Genomic DNA, 14,398 nt, shown 5'->3' with positions numbered 1-14,398 from the left:
GCCCGCCCCGTGCCGGTACCTGCCGCGGCCCCGCCATCCCCCAGCGGCTCCGGGCGGGCACCGCGCGTGCGCGGGGCGGCCATGGGCGGCCACGGGCGGCTCCATCCCCGCTCGGGGCGGGGCGGGAGGGGCAGGGCCGGGGGCTCCGCGCAGGCGGCCCTTGGAGGGCGGGGCCGGGCCGGGGAACCGGGAACTGGGAACTGGGAACCGGCCCCCTGGGGGCTGCGGGGTCCCTGTGACAGCCTGAGCGGGAGACCCGGGCCCGCCGGCACCAAGCGGGACGGCCTCGAGCCTCCTGCCGGCCTGAAGGGCCGCTCCGCCAGCCCCGAGCGTACCGGCCGCAGGGCCCGGGTCTTCCCCGTACGGCGCCAGCCTCTGGTTTGCTTCCAGCCGCTGCAAGAGGTTCCAGGTCTCTGCTCTCACCGCAGAAGAGCAGCGCTGGGCCGGCTGACTGTCCTGACTGTTACCCCCAGGGTACGTGCTTCGGAGAGGCCGCGCTCGGTGCTGACACCAGCAGCTCAGGATGGAGGTGCGAGGCCCTCGGAGGAACCCCAGCTACCTCTCCGATCTGTACGAGAACATGCTGCGGGCTCAGGGAGCACCGGGACGAGGGCAGCAGCAGCCCCAGGCAGCGCGCAGCAGCAGCAGCACGTGTGTGCTGAGCACCCTGTCCAAGGGGGGCCCTCAGACAAACCAGCTTCAGAGCAGTGCTTCCAGCAGCTGCGATCCAGCGTTACGGCCCATCATACGCCGTCGAGCGAGATCTTTGCCTACAACACCTGAAAGGAGGAAGCGAGCAGCGGTGCAGTGCCAAGTTCCCAGGTGCCAGAGCCGTATGAACAGGGTGAGGTTTGCTGATGCTCTGGGTTTGGAGCTCACCGAAGTGAAAGTCTTCCAGACTGGGGAGGATCCATCCATCCCCTTGCATGTCCTTTCCAGGCTGTCCATAAACTCAGACCTCTGGTACAGCAGCTCAGACTTGGAGTTCACCATGCAGTGTTTAGTCCCTGACTTCCAGCAGCCTGCAGACTGCATGGATTTCTCCACCCGACTTCAGGAGCAGCAGGTGTGTCTTGAACGAGTGACCAGTTCAGATCTGGGGCTCAGTGGCACCATCCAAGTTCACAATGTTGCTTTTGAGAAGCAGGTGTCTGTGCGGTACACCTTCAACCAGTGGAAGAGCCTCCATGAAGTGGCTGCTCATTGGCACAGTAGCATCCCTGAGAAAAGCGGGCAGGGTCAGGTTGATGTTTTCACATTCTTTCTCCCCGTGCCCCCTTTCCTCCTCCAGCTGTCTTCAGTAGTCCAGTTTGCAGCAAGGTACCAAGTCAACGGGCAGGAGTATTGGGATAACAACAGGGGCAAAAACTACAGTCTGACTTGCCGGACTCACCCCCTCAAGATGCCTAGAGAATGTGAGGAGAGCTGGATCCACTTCATCTGAATGAAAGGAAGTGGCTGTGGAGCAGCTTTGCGAGTTTCAGTGGCCCTCTCTGTGCTCCTATGGCAACAGTCCCCTCTACTGAACGTGGTGGCAGTGTTTCAGGACAGGCAGGTAGCCAACAACCTGTACAAACTGTTCTAAACCTCTCAGAGAGTATGAAGGGCCAAAATGTGTAGAGTTACATCTGCTGAAAGCCCGTGTGATCTCTTGTGTGTGAACCACTGCAGAATGGTTCAAAAGGATGCTGTCAAGATATTTAGCAGAGATCAAAACAGGACGCTTCATGTTCTAGATTGCACAGAATATTTCTAACAGATCTATTCTACTATTTTGTACTGTCTGTTTTTTTAAGTGGTCAGTGTGACTTTACTAAGTTTTTGTTTCTAATTTTGTTTGTATTATCTCACCAAGTCTGGGCATTGTTCCAGTTACGCATAATTTGCATGGCAGATGCTGTAGGGAAGTACTTGTATTTATATACTTTAATTAAGACTGTTAACCATGTTAAATAATCCCATTAGTTTTGGGGTTGAGAATTAACAAAACATTGTTATGAGCAAAACCTACAGGAAAATGTCCAATCAGCCCATTTCCTTTTTTTTATTATTTTTTATTATTTTTTTATTTTTTTTAGGGAAAAAAAAAAAGTGCCTTTTCTTATCTCCACTGTTGACTTGTAGGCAGCAGGAGTGATTGTTACTGGAGTGTATGAAGGCAGGTCTTCATAGGGAGGTTCCCATCTTTTCCACGTGACGTAGCAGTAGGATTCTCCTGCAGCTGGTGGTACAGGAATTGTCCTTTCCTTGTGTAACTGTTCTTACTGAGGGAAACTAGAGGAGTTCTGCATTCGTGTTACAATTACACGTGAAGATCTCAAAGCACTGTAAGAATGCTATTGATCTTACACTCTTACTTGAAACAGGTAACTGTAAATGAAGCAAATATGAGAGACGAAAGAAAAGCTAATACATGGTATAAGCAGCTCATTGGAACAGTGTGCTAGAATCCCGGCTGGTTGTTCCCCAGCATCCCAATGTCATTGCAGCAATACTTTTTGAACACTCTTATCAGCTACTTCTGGTTATAAACCAGCTGAACTCCAAGACTGCATTCCTTCCAACACCAAGCAGGAACTTCAAAGCAAAGTGATGTTTTTACCTATCAGTAAAAAATGATATTTACATGTGTTCACAGATTCCCTTCTATAGAAGGGAAAGCACGGCAACACTCGTGTACCATCAACACAGTAGACGCTTCCTACTCTGCTACTTTTATTGTGAGGAGTTAGTGTGGCTTCAGATTGTCAACAGGCTTGGTGACAGGCATAATCTAGTAAGTAAAAGATTTTTCATTGCTTTTTTGCCTACGTATGCAACATTACATGTAAAGTTTATATATATAGCCTAAATTTTCAAAACTGCCTGGCTGGAAGTATTAGAAGAGCTGCTTTTCAGAAGAGCTATACTATGAAAATCACGCAGTGTATTCAGGTGTCTTATTTTAGATTGCTGCTTATTCATCAAAATCACAAGTTATTTTTAAAATCACAGATGTAATCAGCACACAGCCAAGTATACATCAGTCTAGAATGTCCACTGAGTAATTCTGGAAGTGTAGAATCCCCAAGAAAACTTTTGTGTCTGGCAGCTTCATGTTGTTACTTCATTGTGCGATCTATTTAGCGAAACCAGGATCTGAAGTGAAGAAGTTGCCCAGTTCCATTAGGTCTTTGGCTTTCAAAGGAGCCAGTCGTGAATGATGGTTCTATAAAGCTGCTGAGGAACTCTTTCAGAGTACTGAGAAATCTCAATCCTATTGGAAACCATTGAGAACTGTGTTAGAATGCTGTATGGTGGAACTAACCCTATGCAAATTAATTTGAACTTAGGCATTTTGCATTTTGTTCTTTGTTTTGAATTTTATATTTATAGTTTGTTCCATACCAGCAGTCCAATGTGTACAGCTCTGAAACTGATTTCAAAGCAAAACTGTTGAATTAGAGGTTACTTTCCGTGTTTTAGGGTATTTAGTCAGCCTTCTAGGGCGCTTTGTTGGCTGTTGTCTCAGTAGGTAAGAGACATTTTTTTAAAAAAAAAAAAAACTAATAGAATTTGCAAATCGTGCTTGTTTTCATTCTCTAATTTGGTGATTTCTGGTAGTAATTGCTGTTACTGGAGTGGCAGGTTACATGCAATTTTGATTTCTAAGCTAAGGGAAATGTCTACAGATTACACATTTGATATATATATAGCTTACCTAGGTATTCCGTATAACAGCAGAAATACAAGATGTACTTTGAATGTCTTGTTTTCAGCAGTACTAGGCACTTGCCAGTACTTTAATTCAGTTGGGGTTGCAAGAGCTCTCCTCTGAGAGTCAAGTTCTAATTATTGCTCTTACAGTAAGTGTCCCTACTTTCAATAACAATGGGTTTTTAACTTATATCTATAGTGGTCAATTACCAGTGGTTATCTGTGGGTAGGGAACTGTAAAAATCATCATTTCTTTATTAATGTTTTGCATAAAAGAATTTTCATTTTCCTTTTCAGAGAAAATGAATGTCAGTGGTGCTCTAATTTTGTACTGGAGCACTGAGAGGTCAAAAGCTTAAGTTGAAATTGATTTGAACAATCAACACAACTGCTCCATTGGGTATTTCATATCCATTAAGGCAGGCAGAACACTTCTGAGATCGGGGTGAGGCTGTGCAATGATTGCCAGCTACACGGATTGAAACGTGCTTTCAGTCCAGCTGCATATTTTCTGCATCTGCATTAGAAGAGTGACCATTAAATCTGGCAGCAACTATTGTGTCATAGAGAATCAGTACAGGGAACTGGAACTCTGGTCTTCCTCATATGCATCAATAAAATAAAATAAAATAAGAGCTTTGCAAGAAGGGGCCCTATTTGGTGCCTCCTGTGGTGGGCTTCATATGACCAGATGATGTATGGCAACACAGGACATAATGCATCTGAACGAGTCAGCCCAGGCTTTCTGTATAGTCAGTTGGGATGTTGTCAGAGTTAGCAGAGTTCCTGTGGTGTGCCGAACTGCATCAGCTCTGCTGAGCACGGAGAGAACACCGCGGGATGAGTCCTGCCGCATGTAATTCTCAGTGTTCGTGCAGATCGTGCCAAACGATGCCAACCGGAGTCTGCAGGTGTCAGGTGAGGTGAAACACGCCTGCAGTGACTGCAGAGGAATCTTTCTTGGCATGACCAGAAATTCTGATCCTTACTTTGGTGAAACTTGCTTATTTAAGTAATTCCATTCAAGTTTACTGAGTACTAAAGTCCATAGAAGTACAGTTTTTACATGTTTTTCAGCTAAGAAGAAAACAAACGTATGGGCATATGCACACAGAGGTACACACAGAAGCACATGTGCTGTATAAAAGGCACTATTTAAAGTACTATTCCCCTTCCCTGCCTCCACCCTCACCCCCCAATTACTGTATTTCTCCCATTAGTAATAAAACTGAATTCTCTCCTAGCACACAGATAAATTCCTTCTCTGCTGAGCCTGCTATTTAACAGCAGTTTACAATGGATGTTGCTGGAGCCCAGCATGACACTTGGCTTACTGGTATTAAGATGCTGTTGCCATCTTCTGGGAGAGAATCTTTCATGCTAGCAAGTGTCAAAATCTTGGTGTTACTGCAAGCAGGGAGAGATTATGTAAAGCTGAGACTGTCAGTTAAAAGGTTAAAGTCATGTACACCACAGTGCCAGGGAAGTGAGGACTGAATGTCTCAGCAAAGTGAATTTGGCTTTTATTGTCTTCCTTCTGCAACTTCTCAGGGTATCTGCAAGTGCAGATTTTGAATATGAAAGTATTGTTCCAAGTTGTTGTTTTTTTTTTTTTTATTTTTATCTCTGTGCATGTCTTGCACTGCTGAAGAAGAGCTGACAGCAGCTGTTAGTAACCCAGTTGTCTGTCACTGAGTTGAGCAAGCCTACCTTCTAATGGAACTGAGCATGATCTCGGGATTAATTCAATATATGGAAAACATTTTTCTGCAGTTTCTAAGCTGTTAAATATTCACTCATGAGTATTGAGTCCTGCCAGATGACGTGAAATTTACACTCATTTTTTCCTATCAGATTCACTAGTGAGCATCAAAAGGAGTCTAGTTGACAAAAAAAAAAAAAAAAAAAAAAAAAAAAAAAAAATAGGATTAAGCCATTAAATAGTGGTATTATGCACTTACAATGAAAGCAAACTTACGAACTTTCGTAAGTTCTCAGGATGACTTGACCGCTTGCACTGTATTCAAACTAAGCACTTCCCTTATCACAATTTTGTAAAAGTGAATTATTCACTAGAGTTATTGTCATGTAATGCACTTTCAAAAACCTGTATTTATTATAGTCATACAATAAATGAATGTCCAGCAGTCCACAGTTTCAAGGTTCTTTCAAGCATGTTTTGTTTTTGTTTTTTAAAACCAAACATGGAATTCATGTAAATGAAAAGGGGTTGTTTTTCCTGATTGTCTTGTCCACAAAAAGTACATTACACAGTATGTCAATAAAGTATATACGTTAGACAAAAGGTCATTTTTTTTTTTTTTTAAGTGGAGAGTTGTAACATTGTAAAGTGCTTAATTCATATAAAAAACAGTAATAAAACTATGGCTATTTTAATACAAGAGATTGTAATAAAAACTTTTCACCGTTTATATTGTCTGTCAATGGTACTCTTTCTAGCAGTTGCTCTTTGGACACCATAGAGATGAGTTGTTGCTTACAAAGCAACGTAGTTTAGGAAAATAAGGTGGGTTCGAGAACTGCTAAAAATGAAAAACATTTTTAAAAAATACAGTGATTAGTTTGAAAAAATGCTTATAGCTTGAAAAAATGACCATGCTGCCACTTATTACATGGAATTTGCTGCCATTTAACCTCAGATCTGTGCATGTGGCACTTGCAGGCTTAAGATCTAATGTTGGAAAAAGGCACCCTGCCAGTTATTCTGATAGGTTTCTAGTATCGTCTCAAGGAAATGAAGAGAGCATTTCCCAAAATTGTACTAGACTCCTCTTAACTGATTCTGTGCCTCACAGTTGTGAGGCACTTTCTTCCATTTCTTCTTCCAATTTTCATTGCTATGCTTTTCTCAGCTCAGATGAGGTTCTCTTCACTCACTAGTTTCTTGAAAATTCATGTACATAGAGTTAGTGCCAAGCATTTATTTGATACAGTTCAAGTTTGAATTACCTGTTGCCAGGTTCGTTGTAAAGCAAAACACAGGCATTTAATTAGAAGACATAATTAATAAAGACAAGTATTACCATTTACTTTTTAATCAGCATTAATAACTTTTAACATTGCATTGCCAAAGTTACTTGGAAGAAGACATTATTGCAAATCATATTGAATATATGGAAATGCTTATCTTGTTAAAGAATTTCAGTGTCATGTTTTATTATATAGAGATTGTGTTATAAATAATGCATACAGATAAAGAAAGGTGCTTTTAGAAATACATGGTATTATATTATCTGGTCTTTACTACTTTTTTGCTTTTTTCCTATGCTATTGATGTGAATCTGAACTAGCAGTATCAACTTCATTGTTTTCACTTTCCCACTAGAATAGAGCATTAAGCATAGTATTAATAGAGTATTAAGGTATCCCCAGTATAGACTAACCAGAGAGCAGTGAAGGATAGAGATAGTGCTCTTTGATTTCAACTTATCACTTGAAAAGAGCGTGAATTTATTTTAGTCTGTGTTTTGCATGTATGTGTGCACGATGCCACAGTTCACAAGTATGTAAGGGAAAGATACTCAAATTCCTTTCCTTCTTCGGAGATCTTCATATTTGAATATCCAGCAATGTAAGTATTAATACTATTTTGTTGAGCTGATTTTTCAACACTTTGGCTTTGCATTTGTTCTGAGCGTCCTACCACAAGGTTCTTCTTACAGGCAGTTAGTGTTATTTTAACATTTAGTCTCAAATTTATTTCAATTTATCTTACAAAACAAATAAATTCCAGCTTCTAATGGTAGTAATATACAAATAGTCAACTGTAAGTACAGTACGTAAAGCAGTGTTATCATCAGTGCTTGATGCAATCAGTTGCATGCACTTTCTGGCACTGTCTGCTAAAGCCAGAACAGCAAGTCCGAGCGTGTAGTCATTTGTCACCGGGAGTCTAATGTTAGTACTGACTTAGTACTGACTTCTCTCCCGATTTGGCCTTCTCCTTATGACCTCTGATCTGCAGCTATTTCAGCTGACATTTGATATTAAAACTTGGGCACAAACGCTTCTGACCCTTCCCCGTTCTGCACGCCCCTCAAGCTGTGCCAAGCCCTGGTTTTGGTGCCTAGAACAGCGTTTTTGGAACCTCTGCTCAAGGTACGCGTTCCTGGTACCACAGGGCAGAAGGGGCTCCTGCGCATAGTGCTCTCCTACTCCAAAGATGGTTTTCCTTCTATTTTCTCTGATTTTTTTAAGTGTGGTTGCCTTATCTGTGACCCAAATAACCCCTTTGAAAGGAATTAACCCGAGAAGGATCACTGAACTGGGTGAAGTCATAATGTATTTTAACTTTTATTTTTGTTTCCACAAGTTATCTTGGCAGCTTCAGCAAGGACACAACTCCATTTTCAACAGGGCTCCTGGCATGGGGAACTTGAAAAACATTCCCCAAATTTTGTGTGAGCCCTCGCAGCTGTTCGGGCGGAGAGCCTGACAGCTTCCATAGCTCGCCCCAGCCCGGTTAAGGCCGAACGTGAGAAGGGTTCCGCGGCTCCTCACGGAGCCCCCGACACCGCTGGAACTGAGCCCGGAGCTGTGGCTGCCCGGGGCGTTACCCGCTGGTCTGTCACGGCAAGAAGAGCCCGCCTCCCGCTGGACGACTTCGACAGCGATTGGCTAGCAGGGAGCTCGCTCAGGGGCGGCGATTGGCTCGCGAACTGTAAGGCTGGGAGTGATTGGCCGGTGGGAAATGGCGGGATTTCCTCGCGGCGGCGGTGAGGTGAGGGCCGCCATGCTGGCCGGCTTGCGACAGCCTCGCCGCCGGCTGCTCCTGGGGGGGTGCGGCGCGGCCGGGGGCGGTCCCTCACTAACGGGACGTTGGGGGGGAGATGCCGGTGACTCCGGGTGTTCCGAGGGTCGAGGTGCCGCTCCCACGTCGAGGAGGAGGCACCTGTGAGGGGAATTGTGTTTGATTCTCTGGCTTCTCTGACTACACAAGAGAATTGTGAGGTGATAGCAAAGGCTGCGCTGTAGGAAGGTGCATTCATGTACTGCAAAAAAGCGTGGAAAAAAATACCTTGTATATGTTCTTTCTGCATTACTTAGCAGTGAAAAAATGACGTGTACTCTCAGTTAATTCTTACACAGAAGTCATCCCTTGGTTTTAATTGTTACTCCCTTTGTCTAGTTCTATATAACTTCTGGGGTGGGGAGACCAAAACTGCACATGGTAGATCACTAGGTAGACATTAACACACAAAGCATCAAGATGTTGTTATGTATTAATTCTATCTGATAAACAAGTACTTTTAGTCTGCTTCTGATTTTTACACAAACACTTATAAAACTTAATTCAAGATACTTTTTTTTGGTGGTACTAGGCAGCTCAGAGTCCATGACTTGATAAAATTAAGAAGGCTTTTTCCCCATATGCATTACCGCATTTTTCCTAAATAATTTCATCTACCCATTTACAATGAGGCCCTTCAGGAGTTCTGCCTTTGACTTTCCTATCTGAATGACCCCGTGGTGACAGTATGGTCTGCCATCCTGCTGCGCTTTCCTAGGTCAGGAACAGTCTGCTGCAGAACCTCTGCCTTGCCCTTCTTGCTAGAGCTGAGCGGCGTTTCTCCTCTATTTTAATTTTAAACAATTGCTTACCCATGAAAGGAATGCTTTTCTTAGCTCCCAAGCTATTTTCATGTTTAATATATTCCTGACTTGTTAATTACTGAAACCATGTTTGCAAAACTTACAGGAAGTCTGTGTCAGTGAATCACGTTTTGGTCAAGTGACAGTTGTTCCCTTTTATGCAGCTGAGTAGATGAATTGCCAAAATGGCAGCCAGGAGTGAGACGCAGGTATGTGCTTATAGACCAGAATATGAGCATGGATTGTTTTAATTACTTAATTACGCTTTAAGCGCCTCTTTTGGTATTTAATTACAGTAAAATTTGCAGTATGGCAAAGTGTGATAGGAAGGAGTTTTCTGTTGACATACGTTAGTGCTAAGGAGCTGGTTGGAAAGCAAGAGTAATTGGAATTTGTTACTAATGAAAATAATTCGTATGCATTGGGTATACCTGAAGCAGTTGGGATGATAATTAAGATCAAAATGTTGAAATCTGCTTGTAATTGCATTAGAAAGAACAGAGAGGCAAAATAGTCGAGGAAACACATAGTCAATGTACTAATAGCTTTTAAAGTCACTAATAGCTAACTTGGAAATGCAACTTCCTGAATGTACTAGGGAGAGGACATTAACACAATAAGCACTTACGTAAGCACATGTAATATGAGGAAAGAAAAAAACACCCAGTTAAGGAAAAGTTGCAAAAAGTAAGTATTTGCATGATTTATATATTAGATATGGTGTTCTGCACTTCCATTTTTACACTTAATGATTTTGTGATTCAGTGTGTTTGCTGAGAATCGAGCAGATTACCACATGAAGGACATACATTAAACCTTATTAAATCAAGATCAGTCCTGAGCATACATAAATACTGTTCTATTTTCTTTTACTCGACAGTTTGAAAAGTTAATTGATGAAGCTACAAGAAGAAAAGATTTTGAATTGTTAGAACAGTATCTGGAAACAGAAGAGTGTGAAAATGTCTCTCACAAATGCAGCAAACAGTTTGTCAACAAACTAGACAAGCTTCTGTGTCGGGTAGTGTCATTGTTATATGAGAATAATCTATACTGCCATTTTAAAAGTCTGAAAAATATTCTTTTCATTTGACTTGGTTTATACCAGCAGATAATTTGAAAAACTGAAATAAAGTCTAAGAACAAAATCTCTATTTGAACTGTAATTAGGGTGGCTTTTGAGAACACAAAGACATCTGATTAATTAAATGTAACATCTAGCACTATACACTAAAGCTTAAATCGTCATCATAATTTCAATTTCAGGAGCTTGACAAACAAGAATTCAAAACCATTTCAACTTTACTAAATTCTCTTTGGAAATGTGGGGAAAAAATCAGCATAGCCGGTGAAGATGGGCTCCCAGCAATGATAAAATATGGTCTTATTGGAAAGATAAGTATAACCATAACTTCTGAAAAATATTAATGAAGCATACATAAGTAATGCTTCAGTACTGAACAGCTTAGTATTCAATTTAGGCTTTGATTACCTTTTGAATTAAGAATTTCTTACGATTTCACAACAAACATTACTCAAAATGTTCTTAGACAACTGGGTCCTTACAAAGTGATACCGCTCTATTAAAAGGGAAGTTTGGCAAATTACGCCATGTAAAATTACTTACTATAATGTTTTTGAGTCAGGAATTACAATTTTCTCATGCAATTCTCATGCAATTTCCTATTTTTTTTTGTGAATACAAACATATTGTACCTGTTCTTTCAACAGATTATAATTTAAATGTGTACGTTAAATAATGTAAGCATTTATAACTCGGTGTATTAAATATACTGAAAAAAGAAAACCACCACTTCCTTAATGCTTTCATCAGAGATTTCACTGAAGAAAGTTAATGGCAGTGTCAGAAGGTGACTATTATTCCATTGCCTTCTGAACTGCTTTTTCCAGAAAAGTGACAATAACTTCATGCTTCTACTCACACCTGCAAACACTTTTTCAATCAGCCACCATCCATTGTTACCTGTTTTGGCTTGTGACAGCAGTTGCAAAAGTAGATCTCCAGTTTTTGTGTTAGAAAGCCACAGAAATGACTTACTAATGGATTGAAACTAACTAGGACTAACTAGGACTGAGATGACCTGAGTGCGAAATTTTGGTCACTCTAAAGTGTGCTCAGGAGGCTGGTAAGGTTGTTGCAGTTATTTTCACCTTTGTGTCGTTTGTTTAATTTTACTTAAGTATAATACGAACTTGTCCTTTTTCATGCAATTAAAATGTTTGCTTTTATTTTCTCTTTACATGGTTAATTGGTTTGAAAAGGTAAAAGGAATTTTGATCCTTAGAGGAAATGAAAATAATAAAATCCTTACAACTCTGGCTGAAGATTTCTTCAACATATTGCTGGTAAAAATATGTTGACAAATAAAATCCATTGTGTGTATTTGTGAAAATAAATATAAGTAGTTCAGTGACAAAAAGACTTTGAAACGTTTTTCCACTTAATATCCTTCTAAGTTAATGTTACAATTATTTCCGAAATGGAGTACAGGTGGATAAATACTTTGCCTGTATTCTTACTCATTACCATAAAGAAAAAAAAATTTAGTGAACAAAAAAAAATGACACTTTTTTTTAATTTTTTAATTGCAAAAATTAGGAGTATACTGATCTGTAATCCAAGGGCCCAAGTTTAGTAAGATCTGTGAGTTTTTGGTAAAAATGTCTGCTTAAAAAAATATCGGGGAAATAATCCCCATGAATGTAACAAATATCTGTTTGGGAAACTCAAGTTGATATTAGAAAAGGTCTCCTGTATTCCTCATTAAGGATGAAATAATTGTAAAATCTTAAATGTTTTTTGATACTTGCTTTATGTACATGTGACCCGTATTTTATGCTGTAATATTTATAGTGTTGTTGTTGTTTTTGTGTTTTTTTTTTCTCGCTTACTGTAGGCTGTATATGATAGCAGACCTGAAGGTGAGCTTAAAAAATTATACTCTAGATATGGTAGTTAAAATGTCTCTTTCAGAACACTTTAAAAATTATCGGTGTTAAAATAACATTACTTAGCCATCTAAAGGCAAGGTAGTTCTGAGTTGGGCATGTGTAATAAGGTTTCATGATTAATGCAAGTATTCCATTGTTCTACATGCTGCAGTTAGTAAACTAAGATAAAAGGGCTTATCCTCAAGGGGGCTATTCTGTGCACAAAGAACCATGTTTCTCTTTCTTTTTTTTATATATATAAATAAAAGGCTTGAATGCCAACTGTAACTTTGATTGTTTAATTTAACGTTTCTGTACTGACAGATTTTCTTTGTATCTTGCTGGTATCTCTAATAAAAGCAAGAAAGCATCTATTTAGTGATGGCAAATAAGTGGAGGCTTTATTAGAAAGTACCACGTTTCTAACAGCCACAGCACTCCATAGCACAGTAGTATGTCTTTGTGGATATTGTTTTCATGAATATCACTCGTACTTTTCAGTGAGGTAATGCTAGTGGCAGAAAGACCACTTGGCTGTCACTGTCAAAGTGATGATCCCTTCCTTGTCCTTGGGAAGACATAATCCCAGGGTCAGAATTATCTCACAACTGAGTTACAGTATGCTGATGAGCTCTATGCACTGGGGACTTGTGCAGTGAGAATGTGATAGAAAGGCATGTAAACATAGAAAGACATACTTATTATAAATTGAAGTACTATTCTGTCTTGCATCTCCCCTGTGAAGTTTAAGGCACTTGTTTTTACATATCCTGTATAGTAATCGTATATGGAAAGAAAGACATGCTATGCTTATACCTGCAAATAAGAATCTTTTTTCAAATGCTAGGTGAGGGGGCACCCTAAAAAAAACTGACAACCTTAAGTCTATTTTTTCCTCTCTTCATTAGGTAAAATGCAAATGCTGGAGAACTTTGTTCTGAGAACATGTACCCTCATTGCTGATGTAAGAATTAGTATTTATGTCCAGCAGGAGGTAAACGTTTCCTTTTTCTAAGCAGCAGTTTTCTGTTTAGTGTTTAAAACAGACTTTGAAAAGATAGTAATATAACTGTACAAATCCTTCCAAAAAAAAAAAAAAAAAAAGAATAGTGTTGTAGTATCTGAAAGATGATTTAATATTTTTCTGGGATGCTTGTTGTCATTTATGTTATTAACAACTTTCAGCTACTGACCCTTAATTTTTGCTTTGAACAATAAATTACAAAACAGTGGTAGAAAGATTCTGTTGCAAAAGTTATACAAATGCATAGAAAATAAGACACTGTGATATAGTTGTTATAAATATCTTTGAGAATGTAATAAATACTTTAGATACTTGTGAGAAGCTTGCACGCCTTCTAGAGTACTTCAAATTTCTCATATTTTACTTAACAGCATTTTTTTTTTCGGGCTTTTCTTCCTCTTTAAAGAAAGGAAAAGTTTTTTGTTCTTTGTTTTATAATAGCCTTCTTTAAAGGCTATGTCTCAAAAGCACAGGCTCTTTAAAGCAAATTTGAGGTATGCTGCAGCCAGCAATCCACTGCAGACAGAATTTAGCTCTGAAAGTTTGGTGCTAAATTTACCCCCTAATAAGAAATTTACCCAAATAAGAAACCTAACCCTTTAACAACTGATACTCATAGTAAAGGTAATGTAAGTTATAGAAGTTGAGGTAGTTTTATTAAGATGGATGCCATTTAAGATCAAACAGAACCATTTTTTTTGTTTGTTTAGCAATTACTTAAGCATGTGATTTTCTTCAGTCATACGAAATACTTGATATAGGCCCAAAATGTAGGTAAAGAATAATTTAAACTTTACCAATTGACTTAATATACTCCTTTTTTTTCCACTCTTCTTAGGTAGTAAGAAAACTTAATTTAATGCTCGACAACATGCCTCGAGATGCCAGGAAAAAGTTATTTTCTACAAAGGAAATGCTGCCTGTCATGTAAATAATTTTTGATTTTTTATTTTTATTTTTTAACCATGACTCTATATAATGCATGCAGATTAGTCCCTGTTTAACTCATTTTTGGATTTGCTGTTATGTTGCCAATGACAGTGAGCAGGTATTCTCAAAGTTGTTTGTTTGTTTGTTTTGTTTTTTTTTCCCTTACAGTCCTAAATTGCTTCA

At 39.8% G+C, this 14,398-nt stretch overlaps 3 protein-coding genes and 1 long non-coding RNA gene across 4 annotated transcripts in view; 2 read left to right on the top strand and 2 right to left on the bottom strand.

Moving 5' to 3' along the window:
* Nucleotides 1–83, bottom strand: part of FAM217B (family with sequence similarity 217 member B) — an 8,026-nt gene extending 7,943 nt beyond the window's left edge. Inside the window, exon 1 of the mRNA XM_035344095.1 lies at nucleotides 20–83. The gene's annotated coding sequence lies outside the window, so the exon portion shown is untranslated. The remainder of the gene's footprint in view (nucleotides 1–19) is intronic.
* Nucleotides 84–256: 173 nt separating this feature from the next.
* On the top strand, nucleotides 257–2,082 carry PPP1R3D (protein phosphatase 1 regulatory subunit 3D). Its single transcript, XM_035343649.1, has 2 exons — nucleotides 257–426; nucleotides 457–2,082. The coding sequence occupies exon 2, from the start codon at nucleotides 524–526 to the stop codon at nucleotides 1,442–1,444; it is 921 nt and encodes a 306-aa protein (XP_035199540.1). The 5' UTR covers nucleotides 257–426; nucleotides 457–523; the 3' UTR covers nucleotides 1,445–2,082.
* A 1,277-nt stretch (nucleotides 2,083–3,359) lies between these two features.
* LOC118176607 lies at nucleotides 3,360–14,164 on the bottom strand. The gene is made up of 3 exons (XR_004755488.1): nucleotides 14,154–14,164; nucleotides 12,337–12,340; nucleotides 3,360–3,490 (listed from the first exon to the last, which is right to left on the bottom strand). It is a non-coding gene; the product is annotated as an uncharacterized LOC118176607 (long non-coding RNA).
* SYCP2 (synaptonemal complex protein 2) overlaps nucleotides 7,275–14,398 on the top strand; it is a 28,082-nt gene continuing 20,958 nt past the window's right edge. The window contains exons 1-8 of the mRNA XM_035343646.1: nucleotides 7,275–7,815; nucleotides 8,074–8,437; nucleotides 10,190–10,330; nucleotides 10,576–10,704; nucleotides 11,572–11,676; nucleotides 12,228–12,252; nucleotides 13,170–13,255; nucleotides 14,124–14,212. Coding sequence (XP_035199537.1) covers nucleotides 8,408–8,437; nucleotides 10,190–10,330; nucleotides 10,576–10,704; nucleotides 11,572–11,676; nucleotides 12,228–12,252; nucleotides 13,170–13,255; nucleotides 14,124–14,212 — 605 coding nt within the window. The 5' untranslated portion in view covers nucleotides 7,275–7,815; nucleotides 8,074–8,407. The remainder of the gene's footprint in view (nucleotides 7,816–8,073; nucleotides 8,438–10,189; nucleotides 10,331–10,575; nucleotides 10,705–11,571; nucleotides 11,677–12,227; nucleotides 12,253–13,169; nucleotides 13,256–14,123; nucleotides 14,213–14,398) is intronic.

This window comes from Oxyura jamaicensis, chromosome 20 (assembly GCF_011077185.1).
Source record: "Oxyura jamaicensis isolate SHBP4307 breed ruddy duck chromosome 20, BPBGC_Ojam_1.0, whole genome shotgun sequence".
Lineage (NCBI taxonomy): Eukaryota > Metazoa > Chordata > Aves > Anseriformes > Anatidae > Oxyura > Oxyura jamaicensis.
This window is presented reverse-complemented; position numbering and strand designations above follow the sequence as displayed.